At 45.7% G+C, this 18,864-nt stretch overlaps 2 protein-coding genes and 1 long non-coding RNA gene across 9 annotated transcripts in view; all 3 read right to left on the bottom strand.

Annotated features, from left to right (window-relative positions):
* Nucleotides 1-1,578: 1,578 nt before the first annotated feature.
* Nucleotides 1,579-3,219, bottom strand: LOC120682681. The gene is made up of 2 exons (XR_005678540.1): nt 2,951-3,219; nt 1,579-2,857 (listed from the first exon to the last, which is right to left on the bottom strand). It is a non-coding gene; the product is annotated as an uncharacterized LOC120682681 (long non-coding RNA).
* Nucleotides 3,220-5,189: 1,970 nt separating this feature from the next.
* Nucleotides 5,190-18,864, bottom strand: part of LOC120684040 (probable RNA-dependent RNA polymerase 3) — a 37,455-nt gene continuing 23,780 nt past the window's right edge. Inside the window, exons 6-7 of one of the 4 annotated variants that reach the window (XM_039966137.1) lie at nt 5,383-5,408; nt 5,190-5,297 (exon numbers count right to left, since the gene is read on the bottom strand). In XM_039966137.1, the coding sequence (XP_039822071.1) occupies nt 5,211-5,297; nt 5,383-5,408 (113 nt within the window). In that variant the 3' untranslated portion in view covers nt 5,190-5,210. Of the gene's footprint in view, nt 5,298-5,382; nt 5,409-15,175; nt 15,328-18,864 lie in introns of those variants that run through there. The other 3 variants (XR_005679046.1, XM_039966138.1, XM_039966134.1) reach the window with 3 other exon arrangements.
* On the bottom strand, nt 7,666-15,071 carry LOC120684039 (probable RNA-dependent RNA polymerase 3). 4 transcript variants are annotated; one of them, XM_039966130.1, is made up of 11 exons: nt 15,024-15,071; nt 14,857-14,927; nt 14,387-14,493; nt 13,905-13,982; nt 13,519-13,744; nt 11,401-11,626; nt 9,883-10,028; nt 9,012-9,168; nt 8,658-8,793; nt 8,386-8,555; nt 7,666-8,294 (listed from the first exon to the last, which is right to left on the bottom strand). In XM_039966130.1, exons 5-11 carry the CDS (start codon nt 13,710-13,712, stop codon nt 8,043-8,045), a joined length of 1,281 nt encoding a protein of 426 aa, XP_039822064.1. In that variant the 5' UTR covers nt 13,713-13,744; nt 13,905-13,982; nt 14,387-14,493; nt 14,857-14,927; nt 15,024-15,071; the 3' UTR covers nt 7,666-8,042. The 4 variants fall into 4 exon arrangements, with proteins under 4 accessions (XP_039822064.1, XP_039822062.1, XP_039822065.1 ...); XM_039966128.1 differs by having other exon boundaries at nt 13,905-14,053; XM_039966129.1 differs by having other exon boundaries at nt 8,044-8,304; nt 13,905-14,053.

Consider the following 18,864-nt stretch of genomic DNA (forward strand, 5'->3'; position numbering starts at 1 on the left):
TAAGCATATCTTAATTAAACAAGTGAAGCATTAAGGAAGAAATAGCTCTAAGACCAAGGAAGAAAGGTAGCAACTAGCCTTAAGTTCAAAGTTTTAGCAAAAGTAAACATTAGTGCAAGTAGTCAAATTTTATTTGACTCTCAACCCACTAAGCCAATTTTAAGTTCACTTCATGGAAACCTTAGCTCTGATACCCGTTGTGAGAACCGCCCAATTTGATACTATTTTAAATGAACCGCCGGTCATTATCACCCAGATGAGAGTTAACACGTGCTTGCCGTAGAGCGAGCCACGTGTTATCCCACATCTAGAGACACGAATAACCGACACGTCATTCATTCAAAATAATACCAAATCCGGTAGTCCCGGTATGTGCTCCAACATACGCCCAGGATCAGCATATGCACATACCGTATACAATCGAATACATAGCCAACAATCCACAAAGAGCAGTTATATAAAAACCAGAGTTCGAGACTTAATATTACAAGTTCAACATAGGTGGGTTTAAAGCTTCACTTTACAAGCCTTGGGCTCACGCGAGTCATATTAAACAGAGATTTAGAGCTTATTGAAAATACATGCTCTCCCGAAGCTCAGCTACGATAAAACCTACTTAAGATGATGATGCCTTGCTCAAGGACATCACCACAGCAGCAACAGCCTACTCTTCCCCCGCATTAGGATCAGCGGGGTAGAAATGGCCGAACACCACTTCTGGCTCACCTGCAACTAGGTTTAGAAAGCACCCTGAGTACAAAAGGTACTCCGCAAGACTTACGCGATTAAATAAACAAGGATCATGCAAAGGCTCAAAGAAAAGCTTTAAGTTAAGTAATTATTGCATAAGCATGAGCTCTTTACACTACCACCTAGCAGAATTAATTAATCTTGCCCAACCCCAAACAATTTTAGTTGATTAAGAGAGTAAAATACTAAACAATAGATCATTAACAAGACATGATTCCAAAACCAACAATACCGAAACTCTCTAAGAGGAATTCGGCGAACCAAGAGCTTGCTCATATCCGAGAGCGCGGCAATTCGAATTGATTTAACCTTGCAAGGGTGTACTACTTTACCCACACGACGCGAGGACCATGCGACTCACCCAATCGATCACGCCGGGCAAGGGGGTACTCACGTCAACCGTTCCCAACAAGGCTCGATCATTGAACCTCACACCTAGCTTACGAGTAGAGACTTAGTTCCACCAGGGACATCTCTAAACTTTCCTACACATAAGTCCACCTGGGGACACACTAAGCCTCTCTGCATAGCCTGTAGCCACGTAGCTAGGACTGCACATCAATGATCAAGTCAAAGAAGGTAATTGGCTCATCCGTTCCATTATATTGGATATGTGGTAGCACGGAAAGGTGCTCAAGGCCGATGGCATCCACTCGGTCCTTAATCGATCCAAGCGGACTATGCCCATGTGACTTCATTCTCTAGGCCCTACCATTCCGCTCGAACCTCGCTACTACGCTCCACTTATCCCAGCTTCCCAAGTGCGATCAAGGATGGATGGTAAATGTGATACTCTAACCCAATCCTTTCTTGCAAGTTATACAAGTATTCAAAGCAAAACTAAGCATCTAGTCAAATTAAGTTATTAGCTGACTAACACGTGGCAAGGACATGGTTAAACAATTCAAGGATGGCTAGTGCATCAAAGTAGGTACAAGGATGCAATACATAGATAATATATAACCCAACAGTACCCGATGAGATAGCTAACTAAATCAGATTAAATAGGTGCAAGGAAAATGCTTAGCTGCTTGCCTGGGTTAACTTCAGACTCGACCACGAACGGGACTCCGGGTTCGGGCTCCACGGACTCGGCGGGTTCCACGGGTTCGTTCTCCGACGATCCGGTCACTAAAATGCATGAATGCGATGCAAGAATTAAGAAATGATCTTAACAACACGCATAAATCATGAAACAATTTGAACATGTAGAGAACAAAGCAAAGAACTCAAGAAAATTGGTTTTGCAGCAAAAACATTTTCCTAGACTTAACCATAAATAAAACCGTTTTCAGCTACTCTAAGCAAAATAAAACAGAAAAGGAATGCAAACTAAACTAAACAAATCCAAGAAAATTATCTTGGAAACTAGGCATCAACACAAAGCTAACAAAACTGGTTTTGCTATTTTATCACTTTCCAGCAAAAAGTTCTATACTAAACCACCTTTTGGACAGCAAGCACGAAATCGAAATAAAACCCTAACCATCAGCAAGTAATCATGTGAACAACCTGCACCACTGGAAACTACACCTCACAAGGAGTCTAACAAAATTTGGTTTGACATTTTTCTAGCAGTACACAAATAACCAAGCAATAAACTCACTTTTGCAAGATAAATCTATAGATAAATCTACAACAAAGTAACATGCAAAACAATATTTTTCCTAGGTATATCTCAGCTAGAGGAACTCAACAAAACAAGTTTCACAATTTTTGGAGCTATACATGAATTTCTATGAATTTTGGAAGATTGCAGAAATATGGAACCTAAGAAACCCTAGCTAAAACGCTAGGTACACCCGAGGTAGCCACCCCGGCCACCGACAGGTGGGCCCAGGGAGCCGGGCGGCACCACCAGGCCGGGTCAAGGCCGAAGCCTGCCTTGACCCCGCGCCTGGGCGCGCCCACGCGCGCGCGTGCGCGGCGCGGTGGCGCCGGCGGACGGCGGCGCGGCGGGGCGAGGCTGGAGGAGCTCGGGGCGAGGGCGCATGGCGTGCCCTAGGTGACGGCGAAGCTCACCGGCGGCGATGCGGGCGAGGAGCGGCGGCGGACCGGTGGCGCGACGAGCAGAGGCGGCGGCGGGCGGAGGCGCTCGTCGCCGGCCCTGCAGGGGAGGGGAAGGGGCCGGGTTAGGGGTGGAACGGGTCGAGGGAAGCGAGGAGACGCTCCACCCGCGAAGAATCGACTAGGGACTCACTGTGAGCGGCGAATCGGCGGCGAGGAGGGAGCTCGGGGCGGCGGCGTCAATGGAGGAGGGGGCTAGGGTTTGGGTTGGAAGGGAACGGGGTCGACCGGGCGCGGATAAGGGCGTGGGGGAGGACGACCGTGGCACGGGACGCGAAGATGGCCGGCACGTGGCGCGGCTCACGAGGATGGCCGGCGGCGGCGACGCGTGCCGCGGCGCGCGGGAGAAAACAGAGAAGGAGAGGGAAGGGGCTGACAGGTGGGGCCCGGCGGAGGATTTTATTTTCTTTTTCCTTTTTTTTTTTCCAGGGCTGTGACATTCGTGGTCGTTCCACGGTTGTTTGGAAGAGCCACAAAGAATGGGTGGATGTTATCCCCAAGGTAACCGCTGGCACTCAAGTAACTATCAATTTCCCACCTTTCCCTGAATTCCTTCAAATGATCAAAACCAGGAACAACTTTGTAAGGCACAATGCCAAGTCCATATCGTGATTCCTAGTGAACACATTAATGGAACTTGTGTACCAAATTGATGATTGATTGTTGTGCAGCGAGGCATACCTTGAGGCGGTTGTCAAACTTAGAGACGACGATCGTCGTGCGCCTGAACGAGGGATCAATCTCTCTGATAGTATCCAGCCATAGCGAAGATCTCCATTCGACGCTGCTCTGCTGGAGAAACAAGAGGAGACGGTGGGGCGGGCTCGCTATTGACTTCACCATCGACAGGATCTCCTCCGGCGTGGCGTCTGGCTCACCCTTCATTGGCTACAGCAGACACTGGATTACATCAAACAGCTGAAAAACTAGCTAAAAAGGTAGAAACCCACTCCTTTCGAATTGAGATACGAGAAGCTCCAAGCTCACGTGCATACCCACCTTAAGAACCAAACCTGGGGTGTCAATGATGGTGAGGTTGGGGCAGTGGGCGTACTCGGCCATCATGACGATGGGCTGGGACGCGACGGCGGCCTGGATCTTCTGGAGATATGACTGCGTGCGCGGAGGCGGCAACCCACATCGGTCAGCTGATTAACCTCTATCTGAGAGAGAAAGAAGGGGGGAACTAGGAGAGGAAGCTAAGGAACTTTCACCTTGAAGCGGCACCGGGGATCGTGGGCGGTGGGGTCATGAACCATCTGGAGGACCAGGGGGCGGCGGGTGCCCATCTCAACCTCACGGAAATTGAACCGGAAGCCGAGGAGTGCCTCCAGGAGTGAGCTCTTCCCGTCCGACTGGCCTCCCACCGCCACGATCTCCGGGATCGGGAGCTTCTCCCCGAGATCCGCCGCCGCTCCCTGCAGCCGGTTGTACGCCTCGAACCGCGCATTCCAGTTCCAGTCCGCCGCCGACGCGGCTTGCCTGGTGGATGAGGGCAGCGACTCCAACGGGTCCGGCGTCCTCCACGCCGCCGGCATTGCAAGGCGATTAGCTGCCATGAGGTGCTGGGTCCGAATGGCTGCCGGGGTTCGCAGTCCATCGCCCATCGGAACTGATCTAGTATATGCAAAGAACTAGCTTACGTTGCAAGCCGCTGTAAGTTCGGAAGTTTACATTGCAAGCCTCTCCCCATCGTTAAAGCTAAAATGGAGTAATTTATCCTAAGACTATCTTCGATCATTCTCTTCAAATATAGTCATTCCCTCTGTACATCTCCCTTTATATATATTTTCTAATATATTTTACTATTTCTCTCTAAAAGATTCCTCCCTCTGTCCACTCTTCTCTCCAACCATTTCTCTTATCCAATTTCCTGTATATACTTTAACTTATTTATTTATCATTTGTTTATCATTTTCCAAAATTTAAAAAAAATCATGCGGTATTATTGTCATGTTACGAGACTCAAGCATGATTAGTATCGTAAAGAAACAACATGATTAAAGTGTAGGGAGCATATTTTACACCTCTTATATATACGGGGATTAGGGAGCCATTGGACATTGGAGGACAGCGTAAGGTACTAGAACTATCCCTATATGCTTTACAGGGAGTTTTACGGTGTGCCGTTGGAACCAGCCTAATGTTTGGTATATCAGATTAATCCAACAAAAGTAGTACTCTATCATCCCAATATTCGATGTACTTGTAAACCCAGTCAGTGCAAACACGAAGAACCCACGGTCATCACTGCACCAAAATGGAAATAGAGGAAACCGAACAATAAACTTGTAAACCACTTAAGATAGCAAATATGATTATAAAATAGAAAAGGAATAGGCACTGACATTGTTTCCTGCTTGGGAGCGTCGATGTCTAGCAATTTGTAGTTGCTAAATGTCAATACCTGATTCCACATATAATTCTTTTTTCATAGAGTCCTTATGACATTTAATACCTTCTGACGAGGATGCTTCCACCTGCTTACCATTGCGATGAAATGTGTTTTATATTGCTCAATAAGATACTCACTGCGAGGTGACGAGGATGCTTCCACCTGCTTACCATTGCGCTGCAAAGACATTTAATACCTGCATGACCCAAACAAATTTCCAAAGCATCAAAATTCATCTTTTTGTTACCGAAGATAACCAACACTTTTACGGTCGAAACTTTTACCAAGGTCTCATTCCATCAACATGAACTTACTGTAAAAATTTCACATGCAGAGGAACTAATTTATGGTAGTTATGAAAATAACAATATTTAAAGTGGCATACTTGTCATTTTCACTACAAGAAATATATGGCACTTCTGCGGTTAAAAGTTTTACTGGAGCCTGCTTAGAGCATTACTTGCTCCCTGGAATTTTGACAGATCTTATTGACCAATATAAAACACATTTCATCCATCCCTTATTTTGCCTCATTATTATTTAACCATTTATTCCATTTTTGGCTCTCCATTGAAACAGCGACAAAAAATCATGGAAAAATTCTACAAGTCCATTTAGACAGTAATATTACCACAAGCAAATTGATGGAATTTTTGGAGCAAGATTCATACCACTTTTCTATTATCTATTTTATATATTTTTTACAATTGTCATTTTCAAAACACCAAGAAAAAGTAATTACTGTGCATGAAATTTTCTATCTAAGGTGTTCTTTCCATAACCTTGCCACCATTGTTTTTATAGATTTTTCTGAGCAATTTTTATATTGTATCATTTTTCACTCAAAGAAAAATAAATAAAATCAATGTTAGGGGCAGATCCATGTTCAGACAGTAAGTGCTAGGGTGGACAAAATCTTTAGGTGATTAAATATTATGCAACAATCCCACTATCATGTGGTAGAACTGTCCAATTAATCCGACTTCGGCACGACAATCCCTCACCTCTGAAGCGATCACACACCTAAATCGGGTCAATTGTCAGTGTGTCAGGTTTCTCCCGATACGACCACGTATTCAGGATCGAGGCGAACATATTCGTATGAAGACAAGCCCAGAGATTATAATAGTCCATAAATTTGTCAGTCTGTCTTTGTTCCGAAGGTTCCGTCTTTGAGAGGAATGGGGCGCCGAGGCAGCCTCATCCTATAGCGTGAGCTCCATCCGAGACCAAGAGCAGAAGCGAGGTGGCCTCGATGGTGGATGGCGTATTGGTCTTACCACGAGGCGATGCCGCATGTGCTCTAGAGCCGATGTGTCACACCTGGGAGGTGTACACAACGTAGCCAACATGTAACGAAAGCAGCTTCCCAATGCACAGGTAGAACCATGCAAGCACTCGTCAAAAGCGCGAGCTCGAGGCCCGCACAAACTGAAGGGATACTGGCGCCAAGAGTTGGCCACACTAGAGCGGGGGCCTTCTGATAGTCACATGTCCATCACATCTCATGCACCAACGAAGCGCAACGATCAAGCCATCCAAAGCATCCCACTGCGCTATGCACGGCGAGTCTACCTGTGACGACGGCAGCCGAAGGACCACAGAATGCGAGAACGAACGTTTCAATCCATACACCGACGTGCATCCGGGCAAGAAAAACCATTGTGCATCAAAATTGAAACCAGAAATCTAATGATGGTTATCTAATGACGGTGATGATTTGTGTAATACACGTGGGTAATGAGGAAGCATGATTTGTATGGGGGAGGAGAGAGAAGAGAGAAGGGTAAAGTGGTCAACCGACGTTTGACTCAATTTTTCTCCAAATTTTGTATTCAAACTCGAAAATTTTTGAATACAAAAGTTGTTTAAAATTCAAAACTCTACAACTTTCGTTTCAGGCACTTTTTCATTTGAGGCTCCGTTTGAAAGTTAAAAATTTAAATTCGCGTATAGTTTGAATTCACCCTATACGTTTCAAAATCCAAATTTTTCTCAAAATTTTGTGTGGCAACTTTAAATTTTGAACACGAACATTATTTGTCATATTAAACTCTACAACTTTTGTTTTGGGCAAAAATTCATTTAAGCTATGGTTTGAAATTTCCTTTTTGAGGCTTTTTCTTTTAGTGAATAAAAGAGGAGTTCGAATTTGAAATTCGAGCGACTTGTCATTTCATGTGTGAAACTTTATTTTCTCCCTTAGTTTTAACTAGGTTTTTATTCATCATATCATGGGTGAGTTGTCATTAAAATTTGTGCGTGTTCTCTTATTGGTTTGAAAGTTACGGATTGTTTCTGAATTAAGGTATAAATTTTGTTGCCCCGCGTATTCACACGTGTAGGTGACCAAAGTAAACCCAATTCAATTTGCTAATTTGAAGGATTTAGTCTTAATTAGTGTTTTAAAAACCTGGGCTATCACACCAGTGAGATGTCCAAGTGGCACATATAAAAGTTTAAAGATGCATGCCGTTATTAAGTGTCAAAGGGCTCCATTTCATTCAGATTACAGAAGGTGAGGCTACAACTTTACTCGGTTAATTCCGGGACGACCAAGAACAGAGGACTTGGACATGTTCCAGATTCTAGTTCTGAATGAACCCAGTCGATGCACATACCGTATACTAGCACATACGTACACCATTAAGATCTTCCAGGAGCGATACATACAATGCACACAGTCCTCTGTATCAGATGCAGGTGAATTGTAGCCAAAAGGTTTGCTTCTTCGCAACCTTGTGCATCGCCTAATAGCATCACTATAAAGTGCTGCTCCACCATCAGATTGACACACAAAAGGCATTCCAACTACGCAAAGCGCTAGGCGCTACGTGCGGAGGTTCTTCTTGAAAGCACCCTCAAGAACGGAGAAGGAGCAGAGCACGGTGTCACCGCTGTGCTTCAGCGTGTACAGCTGGCACAGCGCGCGGCCGGCCACCTTCCACGCGAAGCCGCACTTGCTGACCTGGTTGCAGGACGTCGCGTGCTCGTACACCACCTGGTACACCGCGCAGGCCTCGTTGAAGAGATCGAAGCGCTCCCTCGGGCTGTACTCAAACTCCTCGGCCTTGTACAGCATCTGCAGAATCCCGCAAGAAAAAAAAAACCTGCCTGCTCTTAGGGCAGCCTTTGAACTTTAAATGTCTTCCATTCGGCAAAAGGATACTTACCCACTTGTACTCTTGGTAGAGTTCGTGGAAATTGATGTTCCTCTCCGCTTTGTCCTCCAGCTTACAAAGTTTAGAGCTCTCCCTCAAGTACTCCTGATAAAGAGATGTCCAACGGCGCTTGTAATCTTCAGATACTGCTACCTCGGTGAAGCATTGCAGGGGCACTATCTCTGATAATAATAAAAAAAAGAACAATGTAGAAAAAAGGAGAAAATTAGTTACCATCTCTGTTGTCAAGGGAAAGAGGAATATGAGACTTATCAGCCACTTACTGATTGAAGGATCAGCTTCAGACTCTTGTGATTTTACTTCATAGATTTTGCCCAGCACAGATGCCGAATGGTAGTCAGGATATCGTTCCATGAAGTGTGGGTACTGCTTGACCATCAGCTCTTCAGGAACAGTGATCTATTTTAAGCCAGATGGGCAAAAGAAGATTAAAAAAATCTTAAGGTTAAAAGTGTGACATAGGAAATATTTAAACATATTCAGACTTAATGTTCATCTGTTTCTTCTATGTGTTCCTGTATTATTTCATCTCCGCCAGACTCGTACATATCTCTCATTCTTCAGTCAAATAATTCTCACATCAAAACAAAACATATGAGCCGAGGATTGGAAATAACCTTGTTCCCTGACTTCGCTGCATCCAAAGCCAAATAGTAAATGTCAACCAAGTCAAGCATCTTCTTTATTTCTTTCCGCTCGCTCTTAGGAATGCCGCCTGTCAAGAGCCGATCCATATATGCCAGCCAACAATTTGCAGCTGCACCCAGGACATAACTGAAGGGAATACATTAATTTAATTGCATGACTTCTACAGTGATGCTAACTAATGATTACCACTTCATTCTCATTAGCATGTGGTCCAAGGAGGTAAGGATCCACATGTCAGCAGGACATTGAGTTAAATTTCCCAAATGTCCTCAAATTTTTAGTGAAGGGAATTACCACAAAAAAAAGTAAGAAAAAACATGGTACACTCAAATATAAACCCAACATAAGCTTAGAGCACTTCACAGCAATTTGTGCATGATTTCCTCACCAAGATGAGAATAAAATTCGCACCCAATGTGTTAATCCTACCAAACCTCGCGGTCATCAACATTTTTTGACTAATACAGAGATTATTCCTGTCCAGTGGATGGCTGGGGTTAAAAAAATCCCCTCGCCTGCCGCCACGCCAAAGCACAGAGATTATTCCTGTCCAGTGTCCTGGCCCGCATTCACACGGGTAATGGTGCCCTGTGTAAGGATGGGGCAGGGATTCAGGGGTTTTCTTGGCCTGCGTGAGAGGTCTTCTCTTATTCAATGATCGGTGGTTTCTTCCCCCAGCAGGCCAAGTTTTTTTTTTAAATCATGACTTCTTATTTCTTGCATATTATGATGCATGGTACTATTTTTAGGGTCAATACATTCTCCAGCCTTCTTAGCAGCAAATAAGCACATCAATGGAACTATAGGGATAAAGAGAAATCCAGCCTCGCTAGTTAGTACCTGGGTGTAAATCTAGCTCTCAAATATTCGCGGAATAACATGCATTCCAACTTGGATCCAAGATAATCCTGAGGCTTCTTCTGATCAGTCTTTCTCGGTGATATTCTTCGAACCCATGGTTTACGTGGTTTGAAGCACTCCAATAACTGAAAAGGTCAATTTGCAATTGAAGTGACAGTTCTTCTCAGAGGAAACAAAAAGGAAGAGCAGAATATTTTGTGCTGTTCTTCTACATCGGTGCTAAATGAGCACTATCAAATAATCCAAGAAAATACTCTACAGTTTTAGTCCAATTAAAACAATGGCAAACCCAACCAAAAAGTAGAAGAAAATGAAACATGAGTACTCCCCAACAAGGCTAACCCCACTCACTATTTGTAGTGTGTTAAAGTGACACAACATATGCAGCAGATGCATATTTGGTTACAAAGTTAAATCATTATAGAAAATTCCTTTCTTAAAATAATCATTATACAAACGGTTAGAAAAGAATTAAAGGTTATACAAGCTAACTCCAAAATGATGTGATTCTTTCCAAAAGGAAACACCGATGTAGTGCCAAGCACACAAATATAATATGTTCCTTCAAACCTTAAGTTTAAGAAAAACTTGTTGAAGAAAACCACGCTCCTAAGAGTTGAATCTGTGGGCTGTGGCTATTGGTTTTGCCACGTCAGTGACCAAATTAGTTTCGGCAATATCGAGCCCCTCAATTTTTCCATATTGAGTTCATCCAGATAGCATTACAAAAATTCAAAACAACAATGAGTTTTTATGAACCAGCACTATTGTAACAAAACTAGAGAAAAATAATAAATAAAATAATTTCAGCAGAGAAAAAAATATAAATCTATCACAAACAAAATATCAGGATCGCAAGGCTCCTAACAATAAACCGGAGAAAACTCTCTTTGCGTTGGTGGGCCCCTTGTGTCTAAGAGATGTTTTCCTGAATCTTATATAAATACAATATCAGAATAAAGGGCGCAACAACCCTCTAAAACTCGGTAGCATTTAAAGTTGACTTTATATTTATATACCCGTGCAACATTTAGACAAAAATCTAGTGAACATCATTGTGATTTGGAAATCCATCATGAAATTGTGAATTGTTTGGTGAAAGGAAAATTAAGGAAAGTGACGTGGGCTTTGATTGTTACACTGAAGCATAGTGTCCAAGTCAAGGTTTCATTAGATTTTGCAAGGTCCTATGTGAGAGACTAATCACAACCATCAGTTATATGATTTTCTTTAATTGGTATCGTATTAGGCTACTCATCAGGCATGCGGTTTCCAAAAGCACAGTAAAAAAAATCAAGCCTAAAGTAAACTCTGCTGCAAAATAAACAATCAGTGGTAAATAGTACTGTGACTTCAATAACGAATAAGGAGAATCTTTCATGACCAAGGATCAGAATAAAATATAATATAGTAGAAAGCAATGTGCTCTGTGGTTTCTAATGACAAGCAAGGTAACTATGCATGAACAATTCAAATGTTAGAGAAAAAATAACCAACCAGTGGGTTTCTTGAGACCCAGTACATGTCGCCATCAAAATCGCTATTTGCCATTTCATCAGCCAAAGATCGTGGTCCACAAGTGGGGAAAAATATGGCATATTTGGAATTTCCCACGATATTCTCTAAACCATCAATATATGTTGCAGTCAATTCGTGTATATCGCCAAAAAGTAATCCAGGATGTTTATAGACAAGAACATTTCCAGAAAGCTGGCCGTTGTCACTGTTTAATGAGACAAAATGATTAATAAAAAGAGGTCACAATTAGCCTTCAAGACTGAGTCAAAATGTTGGAAGGAAACTCAACTAAAGTTCAGAAAAGTTACCCACATATTCTATGAAACACTAGGGATCAAGAAGCTCCAAATATTTATGAAAGACTAACAACAAAGCTGTTTAGTCCCAAACAAGTTTGGGTAGGCTGTAAACCCATAATGAGACAAAAATAAAGGATGAAATGTAAAGAAGGTATTAGATATAGGCATATAGCAATAGTAGACGCCTAGAAGAACCATATGTTTTTATGTTACCATTATCCTATCACAACATAAGTCACACGAAATCATTTTTTTTTTCTCTCGAACACGCAGGAGAGCTGCGTATCTTTGTATTAAGAGAAGAAAGGGGTTGATCCAATTACAAAGAGCAGCACCTCACCTTGGACCAGAGTGAGGGCTGCAGAAAACCTAGTAGCACTATGCCACTATTACAAAAACATGGATTCTCTGGAAGCACAGAAATGCTTGCGTATTTGATGATTCTGCTCCCAACCTACAGTCTGCACTACAAGCCTTTAACGATGAATTACATCTATGGCAGGCTGCAGGTGCGAAGGGCCTTGCTGAACTCGGTGTTGGCCGAGGGCTTCAGTAATGTGCAGCCCTTTATGTTTGTTGGTCAGGCCCTTCGGATTCTCTTTTTGTAATAGTTCGTGATGTTAACTTAGTTTTACCAATCCCATTCTGGTCCAAGGTGGTTTTGGTTTCCTGTAATTGGACTATTTCTTCTTCTTAATACAAAGATACGCAGCTCTCCTGCGTGTTCGAGAAAAAAAAACTATTACAAAAACAGGATGAAACCACACACGAAATCATATTTTGTTAACCAAGTTAGTTGCAGATGTTAGCCTGGTATAGCAAATCATCATGAGCCCATATTAAATAACTTCAGATCAATCTAATAAAAACATATTATATTTACAAAGCATCTGCTTCTCTTGTCAGATGTCATCCTCTCTTTTTTTTTCTGGGAAAAGTCCAAATTACTTCCCTCAAGTATTGAAAAAACTCCGTATAACCACCTAACAAATTTTTCAGTTTAAGTTACTCACATAGCTGTCCTTTTTATTTCTCCACGCACAAGTAGAGTTAGGACATCTAATAATATATTAACCCTTGGGGATATAATTGTATGAAACATTTTGACGAAAAATACATAATATATTTTTTTAGCATAAGTTATCGTGTCCACTATCACCATACAAAATTTTAGCTTTAAACTCAACTTGTGCATGGAGAAACAAAAATGGCAAATATTATTAAGCGGTAAATTGGACCAATTGATATAGTTGTGGGAGTAAATTGAACCCACAAAATAGTTTATGGGGTTACTGGATCTTGGCCATTTCCTTTTTTTTCTCTTGAACATATGCTATCCTCTTTCAAGTTTCAAGGCAGAGGAATATCACACCGCTAAAAATCAGGAATGTAAGAAAAATATCTAAAGCAAAATAGTGCATTGCTTATTGTTTGTGCATGTGTTGCATGGACCTACTAGGGAACTTGCTAATACAGAGAGCGTGTATGCACAGTACATACAACTCACCCTGATTCCCTATTCCTTAAGCCTTAAAATCTCCAAACTAGAAAATATATTCCAAAGTTAGTATCATAGTTCCATTTTGGGTCAAAAAAGTTAAGGATTTTTCACATTGTCATGTTCCTACTAAAACAAATTGTGAAACGTGCAAGCAGCTCCAAATAAAGTAAGAAAGGATTGTCACATAAAGATTTTATCTCTAGAATTCGAATGCCTAAACAAAATCAAGGGGGCATTAGAAAGATATGAATGGAGGACCACTCAATTCAAAGCATGTGGTGGATATTGCTGGCATACAGTATAACGCAAACTTGGTCCCGTTTCAAAGTCCCCGTCGGGTCTGTTGTGCCCATCAGATAATAGCATTCATCTATAGGGATCCTTCCTTGTTTGAGTCCTTTTCTTTCCTCCTTGGTCATTAGAGCTAGCTGGTATTGCAAATGCGCTTCATCTTCTGATTGAATTCCAGAAAGAATCATTCGTGCTGACATTGAATCATCCAGGTCCGCATGGTTAAATGCAACTGTAAAAAGGGACCATGTAAGTAGAAAGCAATAACCAAGGCCCAAGTATTACTAGTTAAATTATTCAATGGCAGAATAGTTGGAACGTGACCATTTGACCAGACACTCAAACAGTATAACTTCTATCTTTGTAGTATAAGCACGTGGTTATGAATCTACCTTCCAGCGAATCTCTAGGTTTATGACGAGCTTTATTGACATCTTCCAGTGCCTTCCTTAGAAGCTCCACAAAATACTCTGTTGGAACCCGGCAATAGTTAAGTAGTGAAATTAAGAACCTTGATGTCAAGGCCCTTTTAGGCCGATTGCTGAAACGATGCAACAAAACAAACTGACGGTGAAATGTTAACCAAAAGGAAAGGACTCCAACAGCTATAGAAAACAATAAAGGTGAGTTTGCAGGCATTTTGAATTTATTTCAAATTTGGACTCGATATAAGTATATCATAATACCAAACAATACCAAATGTACAAACAAATAACAATAAAGGAAAAAAAACTATAAAGGTGAGTTTGCAAGAGGGCATTTTGCATTTTAGTTCAATTTTGGACTCAGATATAAGTATATCATAATACAAAACAAGTAACAAGATAAGGAAAATGAATCGCAAGAAAATGGATGTATAAGTTACGCGGGTTACCTTGTAGTAATTATTTCCAAAGAGTTAAATGACTTATCGCCAAATGAATTTTCATCACCATATATTTTTATCATTGATGGTCTTATATGAATTGTCTGAGGGGGAAGCTGTATAGGTGAGCAAAGGAAAATTGAGAAAATTGGCAGTAACACAGAAGTATGCTAGAAAACTGAAAATTATTTTAGTTGGGATATTTAATTTCCAAATATGGTCAATAACACGTTGCCATGATATATTATAGAGACAGAAGCATTGCATTCTTCAAGTTACTAACAGATATGAAAAATAGGCTTTACGTACGAGCAAGATTTAAGATAAAAGGTAATGTCCAGAGCAACTAATCATGATGAATTCACTTAACAACAAGCCTACTAAATTAGAGTTCAGAGCAACTAATCAAGATGAATTCACTAAACAACAAGAAGCCTACTAAATTAGAGTTCAAGTCATGCAAAGTGACAAACACATACCCTTTTATCAACTAGAAGGGTTCCCGTCACAGCATATCATTATGGAACATATGGAACTGCATTAGAAGAGGCTAGAATACAAAAAGAAGTACGGGTTGATTAGATAAGCCAAAGAGCATCTGAGAAATAATAGAGCAGACTATAGTATCATATAGTCCAGGGAATACATGTTCAGAGGTGAGATATTGGTATCCCTTTGAATCCACAGCGTCCTGTGCAAGGCATAAAAGATAAAACATTAAGCAAAGAGTATTTAAGGAATTATAATGGTTAACTGAAAAGACTAGTGTCAGCTACAGGTCACATGCCTTAAGGAAGTTTCCCTTGAAGATGCTGGTGGGGCATTCTCTAGCTAAATCTACTGATATTAAGCCAGTCCCGTCAGTATGAATCAAACTTTCCCCATCTAGAACAGCGATTTCTCCAGATTCATACTGAAACATTCAACCAAATATAAATGGCATCCAGTATCTGGCAAAAACATGAGAAGAAAGAATATTTACCCTGCAAGGTTCGTCGTCGATTATTTGAACATGAACTTCTGATAAGTTCACGTCCAATTTGATAGTTTAGGATAATACCAAACCAAACATGCAATATACCCTCTAGAACGATAAGTAAAATTTTACTCAAAAGAATGGGACAGTTCGGTGGTAGTTGCAGCCTTAAACTAGAACAAAAGGAGGCACATGATAGTAACAAGGTCACAACTCACGAGAAGGTACCGCATTGTAATGGATGTGAAACAAGCAAAATAAGACTAAGCTACATGATGAAGGTGCCAGCTGATTGGGTTTGTGTCTTACTGGTCAGGATTCCAAGAAAGCTGCTGGAAGGGATCAAGGTGATGATGGATCTCTTGTAAGCTGATGGTCCAACAACCAGACCCCAGGGCGAGGGCGCTGCTAGCACCGGGCAACGATCAGACTGACACGGACAAGGTTGAGAGAGTGACTAGGAGGTGGAGGTGGCCGTCATGATGGAGGCTGGATCCCACATGGCAAACATTGAGGGAAATCTGCTTTTGTAATCCTTTTTGTTGGAGTATATTGAGCCCATGTATAGTGGCCCATTAAGAGGAGCATGTATAGGTCTATATATACCCACCCATCTAGGGTTTGGAGTAATACAAGGCAATTATTCTCTCCAATATGGTATCAGAGCCTACCTCTCCCTCCCTCCCTCTAGCCGCAGGCACCACCAGTCGCCGCCGGCGCCACCGCCGCCGCCGGCGCCATGGCCGGCCGGCCACTGGTGCTGCCGCTGCCGTTCTCCTCCCTCCCTCCCCTCTCCTCCCTCCCTTCCCCTTCCAGTCAGCCGGCGCCGGTCCACTCCTCTGCTCCTGCCAGCGCGGGTGCCTGGATCCAGGCCGTGGACGCCGCCGCCTCCTCTGCTTGGCCGCGCCGCGCCGCCGTCGCCCAGGCCTCCACCGCGGCAGCCGCCGTGCCCTCCAACATGGGCGCCGCCACCCCCTACGCCGCCGGCGCGGCTGGCCCGCGCGCGGGCCCGGATCCCGCGGCCTGCGACGCGCCGCCGCCGGTGGAGGGCCCGCGCGCCGCCGCCCGGGACCCTGGCGCGGATCCGCGGCCTGGGACGGGCAGCCGCGCGGATCCCGCGGCCCTCCCCTCTCCTCCTTCCCCTCTGCTCGCGGGTGCAACGGCCGCCGCCTCCCCTGCTCTGGGTAGTCTGGGCGACGGTGTTGCTCGACCTCCGCAGGCCCTCGCGCTGGCCGCTGCCGTCCCTGCCTCTGCGTGGATCCCGGCAGCCTCTGCTCTGGGAGCACCGTGCGTGCTGGCTCCAGCCACGGGCGTGCTTCCTCTCGGCGCAGGTCCCGCCTCCCCTGCCTACTTCATGTCTGCACGAGCCACTGCTGTGCCGACGCCGCTAGCTCCTGTCGCCACGGCGCCGTCGGATCGGGTGTCCAGCGCGCCCACGGCGCCTCTGCCCGCGCCCGCGCCCGAGCCCCAGGCCCCCTCCGCCGCTCTTCTGGCCGGATTGGCCTTCCACGGCGCCGCTCCGGGTGCTACTGCCGCACACGCCTTAGCCGCCGCGGGCGCTATGGCCACCGCGGGCGCCGGGCGCGCCGAGCACGCCGTGTGCGCCGCGGGTGCCGCCGCACACGCCGCGGGCACCGCTGCCATCGCCGCCGACTCGGCTGCAGCCACCGCCGCCGCCCTGGGTGCGGGCGCCGCGGCCTTGGGCGCACCCAGCGCCACCGCCGCCGCCTACGACGTGGAGGCTGCGGGCGCGGGCGTGCCAGCCGCCGGCGACGCCCGCCTCGCGGCCGCCCAAGCCGCCGAGCACGCCGCGCCGGCTGCCATCGCGCACGCCGCGCACGCCGTCGCGCCCAGGGACCCCGCGCGACCCGCTGTCTCCCTCGCCACTGCGTGGTCTACGTTCGGGATGCCCCCCGCGGACGCGCCGTTCGCCGCCGCCGCCTTCAGCGGGCAGCCGAACAACGCCGGCGCTCCTACGGCCGAAGCTGCTCTCGCCGCGGCCCTACTCGCCGCCAAGACCCACCAGACTCCGCCCTCTGGATCTGGATCCCGGACCGACCCCCTCCTTGGTGCTCCTCTCACCGGCCAGACCAGGAGTGGGGGAGGCCGCGAGCGTCGTCGTCAGTGCGGACGTGGTGGTGGTGCTGGCGCTGCTACCTCTAGTGGTACTGGTGGAGGCCGTCGGGGCACTCTGACCCCGACTCCGGCACCCACTCCTGCTCCTGGCCCAATGTGGCCGTTTCAGGGTCAGCAGCAGCCGGCGGCCATGCTCGCCGCTGCTGCTCCCCTGTTCGTGCAGTCCTTCAGCGCCATGGGGCGATCGCCGCCAGTCAGCACCGAGTGGATCGCCGACTCGGGTGCCTCCTTCCACACCACCCCACATTCCGGTATCCTCTCTTCTGTCCGACCCCCACTCCCCTCTTGTCCTTCTTCCATCATGGTTGGTGACGGGTCTTGCCTTCCTGTCACCGCCGTGGGTTCTGCTCCTGGCTCTTTTCATCTTCCCAATATTCTTGTTGCTCCTCAGATGGTTCATAACCTTCTTTCCATTCGTCAGTTTACAGCTGACAATTCTTGTTCCATCGAGTTTGATTCTTCTGGCCTCACTGTAAAGGATTCGGCCTCCCAGCGTCCGCTACTCCGGTGTGACAGCACGGAGCCCCTTTACACCCTTCGTCTTCCTTCTTCCGCTGCACCACTCTCGTCTTCTTCTTCGCCCTGGCCGTCTTGATCTGCTGCTTTTGCCACGACGCCGTCTCCCACCACCTGGCACCGCCGTCTTGGTCACCCTGGCCGCGACGTTCTGGCCAAGCTCAGTCGTAGTACCGATGTTCCTGGTACTAGGGCTCCTGCTGAGCCCCTCTGCCATGCGTGCCAGCTCGGTCGTCATGTTCGGCTCCCTTTTTCCTCTTCTTCTTCGCACGCATGCCTTTGACCTTGTTCACTGTGACCTGTGGACCTCTCCTGTGCTTAGCCTTTTTGGTTATAAGTACTATCTGGTGGTGGTCGACGACTTCTCGCACTACTCCTGGACGATTCCTTTGCGCGCCAAGTCTGAGACCTTCACCACCCTCCTCCACTTCTTTGCCTGGGTGTCCACTCAGTTCGGCCTCACCGTTAAGGCCGTCCAGTGTGACAACGGGCGGGAGTTCGATAACTCCACCTCCCGTTCCTTCTTCCTGTCTCGGGATGTTCAGCTACGTATGTCTTGTCCGTATACCTCTCCTCAGAACGGCAAGGCTGAGCGGATGATTCGCACGACAAACAACGTTGTGCGCACCCTTCTGATCCAGGATTCTCTGCCCCCGCGCTTCTGGGCTGAGAGCCTCCACACCGCCACCTACCTGCTCAACCGCCTTCCTTCCACTTCTCCTGCTCCCACTCCACACCACGCTCTCTTCGGTACCCCTCCTCGCTACGACCACCTTTGTGTCTTCGGGTGTGCGTGTTACCCTAACACCTCCGCCACCGCTTCTCACAAGTTGGCGCCCCGCTCAACTCGTTGTGTGTT

The sequence above is a fragment of the Panicum virgatum genome, chromosome 7N (assembly GCF_016808335.1).
Source record: "Panicum virgatum strain AP13 chromosome 7N, P.virgatum_v5, whole genome shotgun sequence".
Classification (NCBI taxonomy): Eukaryota; Viridiplantae; Streptophyta; class Magnoliopsida; order Poales; family Poaceae; genus Panicum; species Panicum virgatum.

What these genes read in the sequence shown, in the direction of transcription:
- LOC120684039 (XM_039966128.1), bottom strand. Translation starts at nt 14,460, where the DNA reads ATGATAAAAATATATGGTGATGAAAATTCATTTGGCGATAAGTCATTT. An exon ending in GACCAAGTTTGCGTTATACT is followed by an intron (nt 11,627 to 13,518) that starts GTATGCCAGCAA and finishes CTCATTAAACAG; the next exon opens with TGACAACGGCCAGCTTTCTG. An exon ending in AGAGCTAGATTTACACCCAG is followed by an intron (nt 9,169 to 9,882) that starts GTACTAACTAGC and finishes TATTCCCTTCAG; the next exon opens with TTATGTCCTGGGTGCAGCTG.